This window comes from Ranitomeya variabilis, chromosome 4 (genome assembly GCF_051348905.1).
Source record: "Ranitomeya variabilis isolate aRanVar5 chromosome 4, aRanVar5.hap1, whole genome shotgun sequence".
NCBI lineage: Eukaryota > Metazoa > Chordata > Amphibia > Anura > Dendrobatidae > Ranitomeya > Ranitomeya variabilis.
Genome location: NC_135235.1, coordinates 386,753,200 through 386,771,903, shown reverse-complemented (window position 1 = coordinate 386,771,903; position 18,704 = coordinate 386,753,200). Strand labels below are relative to the sequence as shown.

The 18,704-nt window shown below is 43.7% G+C and overlaps 1 protein-coding gene across 4 annotated transcripts in view; it reads left to right on the top strand.

Moving 5' to 3' along the window:
• Positions 1–18,704, top strand: part of LOC143764846 (uncharacterized) — a 66,426-nt gene that overhangs the window by 24,686 nt on the left and 23,036 nt on the right. For 2 of the 4 annotated variants that reach the window (XM_077250854.1, XM_077250856.1), the window contains exons 2-4: positions 8,765–8,886; positions 9,958–10,098; positions 16,417–16,540. In XM_077250854.1, the coding sequence (XP_077106969.1) occupies positions 8,809–8,886; positions 9,958–10,098; positions 16,417–16,540 (343 nt within the window). In that variant the 5' untranslated portion in view covers positions 8,765–8,808. Of the gene's footprint in view, positions 1–5,479; positions 5,520–7,379; positions 7,478–8,764; positions 8,887–9,957; positions 10,099–16,416; positions 16,541–18,704 lie in introns of all 4 variants that reach the window. The other 2 variants (XM_077250853.1, XM_077250855.1) reach the window with 2 other exon arrangements.

The following is an 18,704-nucleotide window of genomic DNA, read 5'->3' as shown; positions in this document are numbered from 1 at the left end:
CCACAGTTTTTGGCAATTTTCCTTCCCCCGCAGTCCCTGGAACAGTCTTACCGGTTCCACGAGGAGAAGGCACAGACCGGGTGCTAGCGGTTTCGTCGGGAAGTCCTTCTGCCACGGAATAACGCTCGACCAACTCCACAAGTTGATCCGCTGTCGTGGGATTTCCTTGGCTTACCCACCTTTTCAGCGCTGGAGGTAGCACTCTCAGATACTTGTCCTGGACAATCCGCTGAATTATTTCGGGTGTTGTCAGTTCCTCGGGTTGCAGCCATTTCTTTGTTAAGTAGATCAGGTCGAACATCTGAGACCGCGCCGGTTTATGTTGCTGGTAGGTCCACTGGTGCACCCTCTGTGCACGGACAGCCATCGTCACACCGAGCCGGGCCAGGATCTCAGTTTTCAGTTTCTCAAAGTCCTGAGCGACTTCCGAGTCCAAGTCATGGTAAGCTTTTTGGGCCTCGCCGGAGAGGAACGGAGCAATCAAATCGGCCCATTGTGCCTTCGGCCACTTCTCTCTCAACGCCGTCCGCTCAAACGTGGTCAGGTACGCCTCAACGTCATCTTCTGCGGTCAGCTTTTGCCAGTATCGACTCACATGGATCTTTCTGGACTCTGCTTCTGGGTCAGCCTCAGGCATGCTCACCAGGCGCTGCGCCACCTGTTGGAGAAGCTGGCGGTCTGCAGCCGTCATGTCCAGTAACTCCCTCAGCTGTGCGGCCATCAAGCGATTAGCTTCCTGCTGTGCCGCAGTGGCCTGCTGCTGTACGGCAGTGGACTGTACTAGGGCTTTCACCACGTCTTCCATACTGTCGCCTGTGCCACGGAGTGCCCGCGTTCTCCACCACAATGTGACAAAACACTCCGGGATCGCCTTTGCTGGGGTCAAAGGTCACGTGGTTTGTGCATTAAACTCTGAGGCGACAGCAGGTTTCCAGGTAGACTGACCTGAGGTCAGGTTTATTAAAGTGAAAGCAAATACAGAAAACAAATCATAAAAATAAATCCTTGCCTGTCCGGCACTTACTAAACAAACACGTTCCTATCTAACAACTGGGGGGGCTACTCCCACCCAGCAAACATAACACAGGTCATGAGGACAGCTCTTACTCACATTTGTCTCACACAGACAGACAGGCATTCTGTGTGCCCCAGGCTGACACCTGAAACCTCCAGCTGGTCAGCCTTTATTCCTGCACTTATTAACCCCTTGGTATCCTGAAGATACTGAGCGGCTTAATTCACATAGGACAAATACCTGGGCGAGATATACCTGCCCCCGACTACCAGACCGACATGACTCTTACAATATATATATATATATATATATATATATATATATATATATATATATATATATATATATATATATATATATATATATATATATATATTTACACACACACAATTCAGCAATGTATTGAAAATCCACAATTGTGAGAAAGGCTCTTGCTCCTTGTACACAATTCTACAAGTATCCCTCAAAGGCCTGAAAGAAGAAAACAGAAGAGCCACTCTGTAAGTCAGTATTATACAATAAATATGATCCTCTTATATTTAGAGCAATGAATATTGCAAAAATATGTAACAGGTAGGTATCATGAAGTAACCATTATAAATGTCCCTAACTGACTGTGTGCTAAAGACCTCTTTACGGTCCACATGTGGCAGAAAAATTACCCGACTGAATAGATGGTAACTTAAAGGTAAGGTACCGCGTTTGTAGATTATTAATAAATCACTGTAATGTAGCATAACATGCTGCTATAACCAAGTTTTAAATGCATGTGAAACAGATTTTGTGTGTTATATGTGTTTAAAGAAGGAACTGGGGGCTGACATCTTGGTTTCACAGCAGTTCACGACACTAACAGTGTCATTTTACAGCACCCCATGGACATAGGAGATAATAGACCGGCGAGGACCCTATCTATAACATTGGAGAGGTGTTAGCAGTGAGCTGGGCACGCCTCTGTGGGCTGCACTGCTGTAGGTGTGACTAGCAGCCATTTTATTATAGCCCAGTGCTCTCTGCCCAGCTCCACTAAAGGTACCTTCACACGAAACGACTTTACAACGAGAACGACAACGATCCGTGACGTTGCAGCGTCCTGGATAGCAATATCGTTGTGTTTGACACGCAGCAGCGATCTGGATCCTGCTGTGATATCGCTGGTCGTTGATTAAAGTTCAGAACTTTCTTTGGTCGTCAGATCGGCGTTTATCGTCAGGTTTGACACCAAAAGCAGCGATGCCAGCGATGTTTTACGGTGGTAACCAGGGTAAATATCGGGTTACTAAGCGCAGGGCCGCGCTTAGTAACCCGATGTTTACCCTGGTTACCAGCGTAAAAGTAAAAAAAAAAAAAACACTACATACTCACCTGCGCGTCCCCCGCCGTCCGCTTCCTGCTCTGACTGAGCGCCGGCCCTAAAGTGAAAGTAAAAGCACAGCGGTGACGTCACCGCTCTGCTGTTAGGGCCGGCGCTCAGTCAGTGCAGGAAGCGGACGCCGGAGGACGCGCAGGTGAGTATGTAGTGTTTTTTTTTTTTTTACTTTTACGCTGGTAACCAGGGTAAACATCGGGTTACTAAGCGCGGCCCTGCGCTTAGCAACCCGATGTTTACCCTGGTTTCCCGGGGACCTCGGCATCGTTGGTCGCTGGAGAGCGGTTTGTGTGACAGCTCTCCAGCGATCAAACAGCGACGCTGCAGCGATCAGCATAGTTGACGCTATCGCTGCAGCGTCGCTTCGTGTGAAGGTACCTTTACTCTCTATCACAGGAGCTCCATTCACTCCATTAAACTGCATTCCCAGCCTGCAGAGAGAGGTGACACCTCTCTCTGCCATACAATGTATCTCTCCCCTCCCTCCACATTGCCCGGCCATTCACTGCAGACCTGGAGCTCCTTCTTATCTTACTGAGGGATGAGTCACAGACAGCTCTGCACAGACAGTGCTGCTCCATACACACCACATAAACTAACTGTGCTTCTGATGCAGTAACTGCTGGTGATAGCAGATCACAGGGCAGTCACACACAAAATGGCTCTGCCCTGTGATGCTGCTCTTCATTCTGCCCCAGGGATGTTAGACCACCCAAAAGGGGAGGGAAATGCTGATGTCAGCAGTTACTGCCCCAATTTTCCAGTTAACAGTAAAGCTGGTAAGTCTCACTATAGCTGCTTGAGGTCTAAAACGGAAAATGCTCCCCCTAGTGGTCAATATATATATTTGTAAGAAAATATATAATATTTTTCATATAGAAATGTTTGCAAGCAGTGCAAACATTGCATTAATACATTTTATTTACTATTTTAAGCTTAATTTCACAAAAAAACAAACTACAAGAAAACTGGTGGCACCTTCCCTTTAAATGAGATCTCAAAAGGGAGAACTCCAGCACAGTACATCATGGGAAATGTCATAGGCATAAAGATAATAATAAATACAGTGCTAAAAATAGCATAAGTAGAAGATCTACCAAGACATACTCCTAGTCCTCCAAGGTGGAAAAATGTATTACTAGAAAGGCATCCTAAATACCAACCAAATAAAAGTGGAAGTATGTGTTGTGAATTCTGCTTTTGGGTTCCCTCCGGTGGTAGTAGGTGGTAATGCAGTTGTCCCTGGGTTGCAGTCCTGGTCAAGTGTGTCTGCTGATTGCAGTTCTGACTGGGGTATTTAGGTGTGCAGGATTCATTAGTCCTTGCCAGTTGTCAATTGTTGTTGGGAGGTGTGGACCTCTGCCTGGTTCCTCCTGTCTTTCTGCCAAATCAGCAAAGATAAGTGTCTATTTTTTTTTTCCTGTGGCACACATGTTGTGTGCTTCACAATTCAGTGCTATTCTTTGTGTTTTCTTGTCCAGCTTAGATTGTGTCAGTATTTTCTCAGTCTTGCTGGATTCTCTGGAGTGGCAGATATACATTCCATGTCTTTAGTTAGATTGTGGAACTTTTTGTATTATCTGTTGTGGATATTTTTGGAAGGGTTTTAATACTGACCGCCTAGTAATCTGTCCTATCCTTTCCTATTTAGCTAGAGTGGCCTCTTTTGCTAAATCCTGTTTTCTACCTGCGTGTGTCTATTCTTCTCCTACTCACAGCCATTATTCGTGGGGGGCTGCCTATCCTTTGGGGGTCTGCTCTGAGGCAAGATAGCATTCCTATTTCCATCTATAGGGGTATTTAGTCCTCCGGCTGTGTCGAGGTGTCTAGGGTTTGTTAGGCACACCCCACGGCTACTTCTAGTTGCGGTGTTAGTTCAGGATTTGCGGTCAGTACAGGTTCCACCGACTCCAGAGAAAGTTTTCATGCGGCTCCAAGGTCACTGGATCATAACAGTATGGTGCCTGTGGAGACCAAAGGGGCAACGTTATAAAGTATACCTGCGACCACATGGGACGCCCAGAGGCTGTCATACACTGAAGACCATGGAAAAAGGGAAATAACCTCAGCTCAAGAACATGACCAGAGTGTAAGCAAGCGGGAGGTCCGGGGGGCACTAAGCCAAACGCGTGTCGCCACATTCCTTGAAAAAAGACATATAAGGTAAATGTCATGGCCTGCAAATAGTCCGGATCTCAATCCAATTGAAAATCTTTGGTGGAAGTTGAAGAAAATGGTCCATGACAAGGCTCCAACCTGCAAAGCTGATCTGGCAACAGCAATCAGAGAAAGTTGGAGCCAGAGTACTGTTTGACACTCATTAAGTCCATGCCTCAGAGACTGCAAGCTGTTATAAAAGCCAGAGGTGGTGCAGCAAAATACTAGTGATGTTTTGGAGTGTTTTGTTTTCATGATTCCATAATTTTTTCCTTAGAATTGAGTGATTCCATAATTTTTCCCCTTGGTTAAAAAAGTAACCATTACTGACTGCCACATTTTTTGTTCTTGATTTCTTTTAGTGTTTCTTAAAGCCAGAAAGTTGCCATTTGAAATTACTTTAGTTTTGTGCCATGTCTGTGATCTGCTTTTTTTCTACAAAATTAAACAACTGAATGAACATCCTCCAAGGCCGGTGATTCCATAATTTTTGCCAGGGGTTGTAGTAGCATTTCATTAGCTCCAGGTTCTCTTGCCTTATCCATGTATGGTTTGTTCCAGTAGCCCATTTATCATCAGATTGTCCTGGTTCCTTGACATCTGACGCGGACCTTGTTAATCCGGGCGACGTACCAGCCAGCATGACTCTCTTTGTTCGTGACACTCTCATGTTTATTGAGCCAGGATTTGAACCCCAGTTTCCCACGTTGATGGTTGTGCACTTTAACCCTTATGCTATAACAGCCACTAAGGTAGTTATTATATTATTTTTTCACAGGGCAGAGCCAGGATTTGAACCCCACTGAGTCGATGGCTGTGCACTTAACCATTACATTATACTAGCCATACATACTGGGATAGACAGGTTAAATGAATGACTCTCATGGGTGCCATACAGTGGCATTTATCTACATACGAGTACTTTTTTTTATTTACAGGATACCACTGTTTGGAAAAACACTGTCCCCTGCTCTTCAGGTGAGAACATGATTTGTCCTTCTCTGCAGCAATTTCTATTTCCTATGCAAGAATAAATAAAAGTTTGGCTGCTACATGACATATATGGCAGAGGTCCGATTTTCCCACAAGTTTAAAGAAGCCCTCCTCCTCCCATCAAAGTTTTTATCCTGTTAATATATTGCAATTATCTACTATATAATTGTCTAAGGGGTACTTCCGTCTGTCTGTCCTTCTGACTGCCACGGATATTCATTGGTCGCGGCCTCTGTCATGGAATCCAAGTCGCTGATTGGTCTCGCCAGCTGCCTGTCATGGCTGCCGCGACCAATCAGCGACGGGCACAGTCCGATTAGTCCCTCCCTACTCCCCTGCAGTCAGTTCACCGGCGCCCGCTCCATACTCCCCGCAGTCACCGCTCACACAGGGTTAATGCCAGCGGTAACGGACCGCGTTATGCCGCGGGTAACTCACTCCGTTACCGCTGCTATTAACCCTGTGTGACCAAGTTTTTACTATTGACGCTGCCTATGCAGCGTCAATAGTAAAAACATCTAATGTTAAAAATATAACTTTTTTAATTATAATTAAAAAAATCATTATATACTCACCTTCCGCCGCCTTTCCTGCTCCTCTCAACGCTCCGGTGACCGCTCCATGCAAGCGGCAGGTTCCGGTGGCAAGCATGGTATGCGAGAAGGATCTGCCGTGACGTCACGGTCATGTGCGCCTGCGCGAGAAGGACCTGCCATGACGTCATGGTCATGTGACCGCGACGTCATCACACCCTGGGACCGGACGTCACGGTCATGTGACCGCGACATCATCACAGGTCCTGCGCGAGAAGGACCTGCCATGATGTCACGGTCATGTGACCGCGACATCATCACAGGTCCTGCGCGAGAAGGACCTGCCATGATGTCACGGTCACGTGACCGCGACGTCATCACATCCTGGGACCAGAAGCTGCCGCCTGCACCCCACACAGGCGACAGAACTACAACACGCCTTCGGAAGGTGAGTATATGTTTATTTTTTATTTTTTTTTAACCTGTAACACGTGGCTGGGCAATATACTACGTGACTGGGCAATATACTACGTAGCTGGGCAATATACTACGTAGCTGGGCAATATACTACGTGGCTCTGTGCTGTATACTACTTCGCTGTGAAATATACTACGTGGCTCTGTGCTGTATACTACGTCACTGGGCAATATACTATGTGGCTGGGCAATATACTATGTGGCTGGGCAATATACTATGTGGCTGGGCAATATACTACGTGGCTGGGCAATATACTACATGGCTGGGCAATATACTACGTGGCTGGGCAATATACTACGTGGCTGGGCAATATACTATGTGGCTGGGCAATATACTATGTGGCTGGGCAATATACTACGTGGCTGGGCAATATACTACGTGGCTGGGCAATATACTACGTGGCTGGGCAATATACTACGTGGCTGGGCAATATACTACGTCACTGGGCAATATACTACGTGGCTGGGCAATATACTACGTGGCTGGGCAATATACGTCACTGGGCAATATTCTACGTGGCTGGGCAATATACTATGTGGGCTGTGCAATATACTACGTGGACATGCATATTCTAGAATACCCGATGTGTTAGAATCGGGCCACCATCTAGTCATATCATATAGCACTGCATACTTAAAATTGCTATTTTTTGCGTTTCTACCCAACTAATTCTTCTGTTTTCTCTGTTCTATGTAGAAACAGGAGTCTCTTGTCCCTGCATTTATCATTCCCCTTATTAACTCCTGACCCAGCATCTCCCCATCCTCCCCTGCCAGGGACTTTTGCAGGAAGTTATGACTCATACAGGGAAAATTGACCTCCTGTTTTTACACAGAGCTTAGAAGGATTCAGCTAGACCGTTTTTGATCATGTGATGTCACAGACCTAATGGAAAAAAGAATTAACTGGATATGAAAGCCAAAATGAGAAACTGTAAGTACACGTTGCTATATAATATAATAACTGCAATTTATTCAAAAGAGAAACATTTTGATGGGTGGAATGCTTCGTTAATACAGACACAATTTTGTGCCCATATTAATGCTGCAAGTCCTGATCTGAAGACTTTAACAGCATAATTCTGATCTATGAGACTTAAAGGGAATTTGACACCAGGTTTTTGCTACCTCATCTGACAGCAGCATAATGTTTGGGGCAGAGACCCCGATTCCAATGATGTATCACTTAGTTTACTGGGTGCAGCCATTATGATACAATCAGAGTTCTTGGATGTAACATGAAGCAGAACTGAGAAACCTAACCCTACCCCCAACTAGCTCTCTGTGTACACTGTCTATTGACAGTGAGCTGTTCGGAGGAGGGTGCATGGTCAGACCACTTGGCATGAGAAAGCTAGTCAGGGCAATGATAATATCCTAGTGATAAAACCTTCATTAAAAGTAAACAGCGCAGCTTGATAATTGACACATTGCTGAAATCAGTGTTTTAACCCCTACCTTATGCTTTCCTCAGATTACATAGCAAAAAAAACCTGCTGATATATTCCCTTTAAAGAGTAGCTATCATTTTATTTTTATAAATCAATAGTACACATGAAAATAAGAAAGATTGTAATATATCTTATCAGATAAATCTGCTTCTTTCTCCTCCTGAATTGATCTCTCATTCTCATTTCACGGATAAAATGTGTTTGGAGTGAAGACAGATTTCCCCATTTCTGAGATGGTTGACAGTTGGAGCTTTTAGATTTCTATGGCAGTAGGGAAGCTAGGGACACAAACATTCTGCTACAAGTTCTCCTGAAACTTCCATTACAGTTCTCCATAGAAATGTATGTGCACCATCCGTCACCTTGTATCTCCTATTAATTCACTGAATACAGATTTTCCCCATTAATTGAGAATGAAAGATCAGTCCTGGAGGAGAAAGAAGCAGATTTCTCTGATAAGAAATATTAGTTTCTTATTTTTAAGTGTACTATTTATTTATGGGGGGAAAAAAGTTAAACCGGCAGCTACTATTCAAGTTTGGGTCATTAGGCAGCAACTTGTGACCATATTACGCCCGTGTGAAATTTGCCTTCACGTGGTTATTTCTGCATTCTGGTGTAGGGAATTCTATAGGGTGCAGCTTGCTTTTTATATTTCTATACATTTCCTGGTATGAGTTTTCTGATACAATTTAAATCGGTAGAATAGTGTAATACATATAGGATGTAAATCTTAGTGTTATTTAACTTCTTCTCCTTTTTTCCGCTAGGTCCTTTAACGAAAAAAATTATTGTCCTGACTGCCCTACTAAGGATGGAAATAAACAGAAAACAGATGACTGAGAGAATATTAAATCTCACCCTAGAGATAATCTACCTGCTGACCGGTGAGGTGAGGGATTGTAGGAAGCGTCATGTTTTGTGTTAAAGAAAGAACACTTAACACAGAAAATTCATTAAAAACATACCAGCAATTCCTGTTCATTTCCCAACCGCTACTATAGCGGTGTGCATCATCATTCCTTTATTTCGATGTGCGATTTTATTTATTTAAAATACGGGGACATACAATTATGACTTTGATGTGCGCTCGCAAGCCAAGCCTGCATCTTTCTGGCAGGTGATGGCTGTGATAATCAGCCATCATCTGCATCTAGCAGGTGGAGCTGTGCCCCGGCTGTTAGAGATAATCTGTCAGCAAGTTCTTGCTATGTAATCTGAGGACAGCATGAGGTAGGTGTTAAAGCACAGAATTCAAGGATGTGTCACTTTTCAAGCTGTGCACTGTTTACTTAAACTGAAGATTTTATCATTAGGGCATTATTGTTGTGACTAGCTGGCACTCATCTTCCATTCCGACTCAGCCCCTTCCTGTAATAAGCATTTTACTGTCTTTAGCAATGTACATACATAGACTTGTGTGGACTGGGTTAGCTTTCTCAGCTCTGCCGCATCCTACATCTAAAAACTTAAGATATGAACTGGGACACAGACTGATGTGCATGCAACATGTAAGTGCACGTTCACACTGGCCACTGAACAGAAACAAACTAAGGACAGAAACATAATGATTAAATACCCTGCAGTAAATAAATAAACAGCGTTGTGCATGAAAATAATATACGGTACTTGGTTAATATGTTTTTTTATTAAAAAAAAAAAGAAAAGCAAAAGCCATCCCAGTATGTCACGGTGTCCCTAACTGGGACTGTCCTAACTCTAATATTTTGTGACATATAAGTGACAATTATGTGGATAAGGGCTGAGAGTGCATCTAATGGACACACAGCCATTGGAAACCACATCAATATAATGTCCAGCTCAAGGAAATGCAGGCTACTGGCCACTTGTTATTATTATTTGATACAAAGGTGGAAAATTGGGAGAGGTTAATAAATCAAGGATATGACTGGAGAGGTAAAATGAATAAATGGTATGACATTAATGTCTCTCTCCGGCACAGGATTACATAGTAGTGAAGAAGATAACTGATGAGATAGATTCATATAGCAAATGCCAAGATCACTCACTGATCCATGGAAGAAATGGTTATCAGGATATCCTGGGACTTGCCAACAAGATCACTGAGCTGCTGACTGGAGAGGTGAGCATCGCTGGGATGTAAGGGGGTGGCAGGCTGTTAACAATGGGTAAAATCTGGTAATGGCAACCTGTCCACATATTTACACTGTTCTAACCATAGACAGCATTATTGAGTGACAAGTGTCTGGATCCCATCAAACTGTTTTCACTCTAAAGCATTGTTTCTCAACTCCGGTCCTCAAGACCACCAACAGGTCACGTTTTCAGGATTTCCTTAGTATTGCACAGGTGATAATTTCATCACCTGCTCAAGCATTCATTCCATCACCTATGCAATACTAAGGAAATCCTGAAAACATGACCTGTTGGTGGGTCTTGAGGACTGGAGTTGAGAAACACTGCTCTAAAGCATCAATTATCCACTGGGAGAATCGCGTTCTTTTCCCCACCCTGCCTAATCTGACAGTTCTCGCCATGTAAACTGATAGCCTTGATCCAGGGTTAAAGCTATGATTTTGCTAAAAGTATAGTGGAGTCTATGCACTTGCTGCTCGCAGGCAGCATGAACAATCTGACATGTTCCCTCTAAACCAAAATTTGATGTGAAGAATCTATTGGTTTACACTTGGATCTTATGTCAGAAGTGTATCCAAATAATTTCATCTTTTGATTGTAATATAACACTTACCCTTATGCCACTCATCACAGTGAATTACATGCGTTGCTACTACAGTGGCATGTAAAAAGATCGAAATTACTGTTACTGTGAACAGTTGACCAAGTTTTAGATGAAATGATCTTTAAAAAGTCTAAACTTAAAGATTAAGCATTTCCTTTGTATTTTAGGCAAGAAAAAATAAAATATATATTGTCATATTTTTTAAATAATAAAAAGGAAAATGGGTCAATGCAAAAGTTTGGGCACCCTGCATGGTTAGTACCTAGTAGTACCCCCTTTTGCAAGTGTCACAGCTTGTAAACACTTTTTGTAGCTAGCCAAGAGTCTTTCAATCCTTGTTTGAGGGATTTTCATCCATTCTTCCTTGCAAAATTCTATTTTGTTGTCTAGCCACAGATTGTCAATGATGTTCAGATCAGGAGACTGTGACGGTTATTGTAAAACCTTCAGCTTTGGCCTTCTGAAGTAGTCTATTGTGGATTTTGACGTGTGTTTAGGATCACTATCCACTTGTAGAAGCCATCCTCTTTTCAGCTTCAGCTTTTTTACACATGGTGTTATGTTTGCATCAACAATTTTTTGACATTTAATTGAATGCATTCTTTACTCTACACGTAAAATGTTCCCCGTACCATTGGCTGCAATACTATCCCAAAGCCTGATTGATCCACCACCTTGCTTAATGGTTGGCGAGATTTTCTTTTTTACATTCTGTGCCCGTTTTTCTTCACGCATACGTTTGATCATTGTGGCCAAATATTTTTGTTTTATCCTGATTGGTCCTCAGGACTTGTTTCCAAAATGCATTAGGCTTGATTAGATGTCCTTTTGCATACCTCTGATACTGAATTTTATGATGAGGACACAGGAGAGGTTTTCTTATGATGGCTCTTCCTTGAAGGCCATGTTTGTGCAGGTGTCTCTGAACAGTAGACCAATGTACCACAACTCCAGAGTCTGCTAAATTTTTTTGAAGGTCTTTTGCAGTCCTGCGAGCAGCTCACTGAAATTTTGCTTGGTCTTCCAGACATTATCTTGACCTCCACTGTTCCTGTTAACTGCCATTTCTTAATTACATTTTGAACTGAGGAAATGGAAAGGGCAACTTGAAAATGCTTTGCTATCTTCATATAGCCTTCCACTGCTTGGTCAGCCTCCACCATTTTCAGAGTGCTAGGCGGCTGCTTAGAAGAACCCATGGCTGCAGTTTTTTTTGTTTAAGGATGCTGGATTTTTCTAAAGCTTGGAAATTTGCATCACCTGGCCTTTCCTAACAATGATGGTGAACAAGCCATAACCCTATTAGGCTAATTAAGGTCTGAAACCTTGGTCAAAGTTATCTGAGTGCACACATCTCCAAGTGTGCCCAAACTTTTGCATCAGCCCATTTTCCTTTTTGTAAGTTTTAAAATGTAAAATATGACAAAATATATATCATCTTTTTCGGACTATAAGACGCACTTTTTTCCCCAAAAAATTTTTGTGAAAATGGGGGTGCGTCTTAGACGGAAAATATACACTGCTCAAAAAAATAAAGGGAACACTAAAATACCACATCCTAGATATCTCTGAATGAAATATTACATTTGCAAATTTTTATTCATTGCATAGTGGAATGTGTTCAGAACAATAAAATAATAACAATTATCAATGTAAATCAAAATATCCCGTGGAGGTCTGGAGTTAGAATGATACTCAAAATAAAAGTGGAAAATGAAGTTACAGGCTGATCCAACTTCAATGGAAATGCCTCATGACAAGGAAATGATGCTCAGTAGTGTGTGTGTTCTCCACGTGCCTGTATGATCTCCCTACAATGCTCGGGCATGCTCCTGATGAGGCGGTGGATGGTCTCCTGAGGGATCTCCTCCCAGACCTGGACTTAAGCATCCGCCAACTCCTGGACAGTTTGTGGTGCAACGTGACATTGGTGGATAGAGCAAGACATGATGTCCCAGATGTGCTCAATTGAATTCAGATCTGGCAAACGGGTCCATAGCTTCAATGCCTTCATCTTGAAGGAACTGCTGACACTTCAGCCACATGAGGTCCTGCATTAGGAGGAACCCAGGGCCATCTGCACCAGCATATGGTCTCACAAGGGGTTTGAGGATCTCATCTTGGTACCTAATGGCAGACAGGCTACCTCTGGCGAGCACATGGATGGCTGTGTGGCCCTCCAAAGAAATGCCACTCCACACCATTACTGAACCACTGCCAAACTGGTCATGGTGAAGGCTGTTGCAGGCAGCAGATCGCTCTCCACGGTGTCTCCAGACTCTGTCACGTCTGTCATATGTGCTCAGTGTGAACCTGCTTTCATCTGTGAAGAGCACAGGGCGCCAGTGGCGAATTTGGCAATCCTTGTGTTCTGTGGCAAATGCCAAGCATCCTGCACGGTGTTGGGCTGTGAGCACAACCCCCATCTGAGGACGTCGAGCACTCTGACCATCCTCATGGAGTCGGTCTCTAACCGTTTGTGCAGACACATGCAGATTTGTGGCCTGCTGGAGGGCATTTTGCAGGGCTTTGGCAGTGCTCTTCTTGTTCCTCCTTGCATAAAGGTGGAGGTAGCGGTCCTGTTGCTGGGTTGTTGCCCTCCTATGGCCCCCTCCACGTGTCCTGGCCTGTCTCCTGGTAGCGCCTCCAGCCTCTGGACACTACGCTGACACACAGCAAACCTTCTTGCCACAGCTCGCATTGATGTGCCATCCTGGATGAGCTGCACTACCTGAGCCACTTGTGTGGGTTGTAGAGTCCGTCTCATGCTACCATGAGTGTGAAAGCACAACCAACATTCAAAAGTGACCAAAACATCAGCCAGAAAGCATTGGTACTGAGATGTGGTCTGTGGTACCCACCTGCAGAACCACTCCTTTATCGAGGGTGTCTTGATAATTGCCAATAATTTCCATGTGTTGTCTATTCCATTTGCACAACAGCATGTGAAATTGATGGTCAGTGTTACTTCCTAAGTGGACTCCTAAGTGGACGGTTTGATTTCACAAAAGTTTGATTTACTTGCAGTTATATTCTGTTGTTTAAGTGTTCCCTTTATTTTTTTTGAGCAGTGTACTTACAAGTAGTGTGGCGGCAGCAGGATTAGGGCGATTCTGCGGCGGTCCTGGTCCAACGCTGGAGGGCGATGATCACATTCCCTTCCCAAGCTGGTGCAGCAGCTTTGGCGGTGCTCTGTGGTGTGGGGGGCTCCGCCAGCATCTTGTGAAAGCCGGGAGACCCCCACACATCCATTGCTGCGATGCGGCGGCCTCCAGGAAAATGGCAGCTGGGGGCGGCGGATGTTCAGATTGAGATCTCGGCGTTGGGTTGCGAGCTTGCATATGTTGGCCAAAATATCAACCAATACCTCACATATTTATATGTATTTTGTGCACTTTATTTTTCAGGATGCAGCAGGCCCAGCACTTTAGGTTTTTTTATACAGGGGTGTTCCCATGGGATGCATTTAGAGAGTGCTGGCCAGCCCGCCTAATCGAATAGTATGGGTGTGACTAATAGGCTGAGAACCAGACACTGTGCATTACCTGCATGTGAACAGCGCCTTAGGGTACCTTCACACGAAGCGACGCTGCAGCGATAGCGACAACGATGTCGATCGCTGCAGCGTCGCTGTTTGGTCGCTGGAGAGCTGTCACACAGACCGCTCTCCAGCGATCAACTATGCCGAGGTCCCCTGGTAACCAGGGTAAACATCGGGTAACTAAGCGCAGGGCCGCGCTTAGTAACCCGATGTTTACCCTGGTTACCAGCGTAAAATCTAAAAAAAACAAACAGCACATACTTACATTCACGTCCCCCTGCGTCCACTTCCTGACTGACTGAGCGCCGTACAGTGAGAGCAGAGCGGTGACGTCACCGCTGTGCTGCTTTCACTTTCACTTTGCGGCGCTGAGTCAGAGGAGGAAGCAGACTGCAGGGGACGCAATGTGAGTATGTGCTGTTTGTTTTTTTTACATTTTACGCTAGTAACCAGGGTAAACATCCTGCGGCCCTGCGCTTAGTAACCCGATGTTTACCCTGGTTACCAGTGTAAAATATCGCTGGTATCGTTGCTTTTGCTTTCAAACACAACGATACACAGCGATCGGACGACCAAATAAAGTTCTGGACTTTATTCAGCGACCAGCGACATCACAGCAGGATCCTGATCGCTGCTGCGTGTCAAACGAAACGATATCGCTAGCGAGGACGCTGCAACGTCACGGATTGCTAGCGATATCGTTATAATGTCGTTTCGTGTGAAGGTACCTTTACACAGGCCTCTATTGTGCAAACATATACAAGGCAGTCACCCCCTCCTTGAACTGGTAGGCTGTGAGTGGCTGTCTATTTAGTATTTTGCACCTGTTGCCAACATCTTTGCTATATGGGCTGGCTGCATCCTGTAGTGCATGTGTTCAGAGACCTGGGCAGGGAAGCGGTGCTGCCCCTTTTTCATTGTATTTTTGAATTTTTGGAGGATTTTTAGTCCTCTTTTGTGGCTTTGCTACTAAGTAAAATGCTCACCACACCCCCAGATAAATTCTTTAAAAGGTATACTTTCCAAAATGTGATCACTTGTATTTTTTTATATATATATTTTGGCGCTTCTTCACCAAATTTCTTCAAAAATTATATAGCGCCTTCTTCCCAAGCCCTACTTTTTGCTGAAACAACAGTTTTTGACGAGACATGGGTGTATTGCTCGTTTGTTAGAAATTGTGCAGCTAATTGTAAGGTCCATTTTCTCTTTTTACCCTTGTGAAAATTAGAATATTTGAGGCTTAAAGGGCACCTATCATATTGTGTATGCTGTCCGATTTGTGGATGGCATGCTATAGAGCCGGCAAAAGAAGCTGTATAGAATATTATGTCGGTTTGTTGGAAAAGATTCAGTATAAATTGTAATTTATTCACTGAAAACCCTGGTGTTTGTATGTATATGAGTCCACTAGGTGGTTCTCCTCAAAGATTGACCGTTATCTTTGACTGCAATTATACTGGGATGGCTGTCATACGCTAAATAGGACCGCCCACTGGACTCAAGTGCAAACAGTCATCAGGAATTTCAGTGAATAAACCATATGTTTTACTGAAACTTTTCCCTCAAAAGTGTCTATCAAATCCGATCAACTCCTCCTGCCCTATAGCATCCTGCCTACAGATAAGATACCATTTCAGTAAATTGTACTGTTTCCAAAGACATACTGATAGGGAATTTAGATTGTGAGCCCCATTGGGGACAGTGATGATAATGTGTCTAAAACTGTAAAGTGCTGCGGAATATGTTAGCGCTATATAAAAAATAAAGATTATTATTATAAACAATGCTGTAAAGTTGACCGGGATCTTTTAAGCTCTTTGGCTCTTGATCTCGACCAGATTCAGGGCCACTACGCTCCTCTGATGTTGCAAAGCAAACCTGAGTGATATAGTGGCATCAGACTGTGTCATTTGGGATGGCGGTGCAGCTGTTTGGAGCTGTCAATCAAGCAGAGGGTCACCACCCCAACAGCAGGAAGCCAGAGAGCTGTGAAGAAGGGACAGCCCCTTTCAGGTGGACAACCACTGTGGGCCCTAGATTATTTGGCTGTTCTAATAACCAGATATATGCTAATGACACTAGAAATGCCAGGATGGTTAAGATATTTCTTGGCTGACCATTTCTCCCCACTGAGGGTATATCTTTGTGCTGATCAGGTTCCTATAAGGTGTCAGGATGTCGCAATCTATTTCTCCATGGAGGAGTGGGAATATGTAGAAGGAAACAAGCATCTCTATAAGGACATTATTATGGAGAATCACCAGACTACAACATTACCAGGTAAGAGCAGATCTTCCTTGTCCAGACAGATATTGCGATTATGATTATGGCAATACTATATATAAATATATACTGTTTATACTCGAGTATAAGCCGAGATTTTCAGCCCATTTTTTAGGCTGAAAGTGCCCCTCTCTGCTTATACTCGAGTCATTGTCCCAGGGGGGAGAGCGGTAGCTGTGACATACTCACCTGCTCCTGTCGTGGTCCCTGCATCTTCGATGATCTCCGGGTGCTCACAGCTTCTTCCAGCGTTGAGCCGCATATTCATTACTGTAATGAGCGGTACCGCTCAACGCTGGAAGAAGCTGTCAGCGTCCGGAGAAGACAATCAGGGAAGCTGCCAGGGACCACGCCGGGAGCAGATGAGTATAATGGGGGAGGGTGAGGAGCATTGCGCGATATTCATCTGTCCTCGTTCCACCGCCGGGCTCAGTCTTCTGCCTCCTCTGCTGTGACACTCAGGTCAGAGGGCGCGATGACGAGGTTAGTGGGCGCCCTCTACCTGAACGTCAGTGCAGAGACCCGGAAGACACAGCGGCACTCGGCGGTGGAACGAGGACAGGTGAATAGTGCAAGTGCTGGGGGCTTGAGCGACGAGAGGTGAGTATGCCATTTTTTTTTTTTTTTTTTAGTCACAGCAACAGCATATGGGGCAAATATCTCTATGGAGCATCTTATGGGGCCGTAATCAGCATTTGTGCAGCATTATATGGGGCAAATATCTCTATGGAGCATCTTATGGGGCCGTAATCAGCATTTGTGCAGCATTATATGGGGCAAATATCTCTATGGAGCATCTTATGGGGCCATAATCAGCATTTGTGCAGCATTATATGGGGCAAATATCTCTATGGAGCATCTTATGGGGCCATAATCACCATTTTTGCAGCATTATATGGGGCAAATATCTCTATGGAGCATCTTATGGGGCCATAATCAGCATTTGTGCAGCATTATATGGGGCAAATATCTCTATGGAGCATCTTATGGGGCCATAATCACCATTTTTGCAGCATTATATGGGGCAAATATCTCTATGGAGCATCTTCTGGGGTAATAATCAACATTTGTGCTGCATTATATGGGGCAAATGTCTCTATGGAGCATCTTATGGGGCCCTTATTAACCTTTATGCAGCATTATATGGGGCATATTTTAATATCTTATGGGGCCCATCATGAACTGTATGGAGTAATATGTGGGGCTCCTAATTCAATATGGATCTTCAAAAACACTTAACCTACTGATATCTCAATTAATTTTACTTTTATTGGTATCTATTTTTATTTTTGAAATTTACTGGTAGCTGCTGCATTTCCCACCCTAGGCTTACAGTATACTCGAATCAATAAGTTTTCCCAGTTTTTTGTGGCAGAGTTAGGGGTCTCGGCTTATACTCGAGTCTATACGGTGTGTGTGCGTGTATGTATATATACTGAAACGTCGCACATGGGCCAATAAACCACCTTAATTTTTTCTATTGCAGTGCTGCCTTCATGTTTCTGGAAAAAAAATTATTTATATATTTATATATATATATATATATATATATATATATATATATATATATATATATATATATATATATATATATATATATATATATATTATAGAGAAAAAAGGAACAGCACAGCAATAGTACTTATCTTCGGGTGCAAGGCCACAGGCAACCAGTCCAATGATTACTCCAGATTCACAAAGATTCAAAAAAGAGGCAGTACTCCATAGTAAAGGTGAAAAATGTGGTAGGTTTAATCGACCCACATAGCCGGGCGACGTTTCAGCTCAAAATGAGCCTTTATCAAGCAGTGAGTAACCATACCTGTTACATATTTATATGTGTTTCAACAAGTTTTCACCTTCTGTTTGTCTCTCAGAAAGCTTTGCTTAATTGCCTGCAACTATACAGATAATTAATCTCTTATTGGTGACCATTACACATATATAATGCCATTAATAATATTTGCCCACCTGCATCTCACTGCAGGCTCATGGAGGACTCTTCTAATCTCATTACACTGAGCTGTCAGGCCACAAAATAATACCCTGTCAGTTTATTATATCCTTGTATATAAAAAATCTGTCACCAAACCACAACAAAGGTAAAGTAGATTCTTATGATATTGTTGCTATTTCTCTCTAATATAAGTAATTACGTATC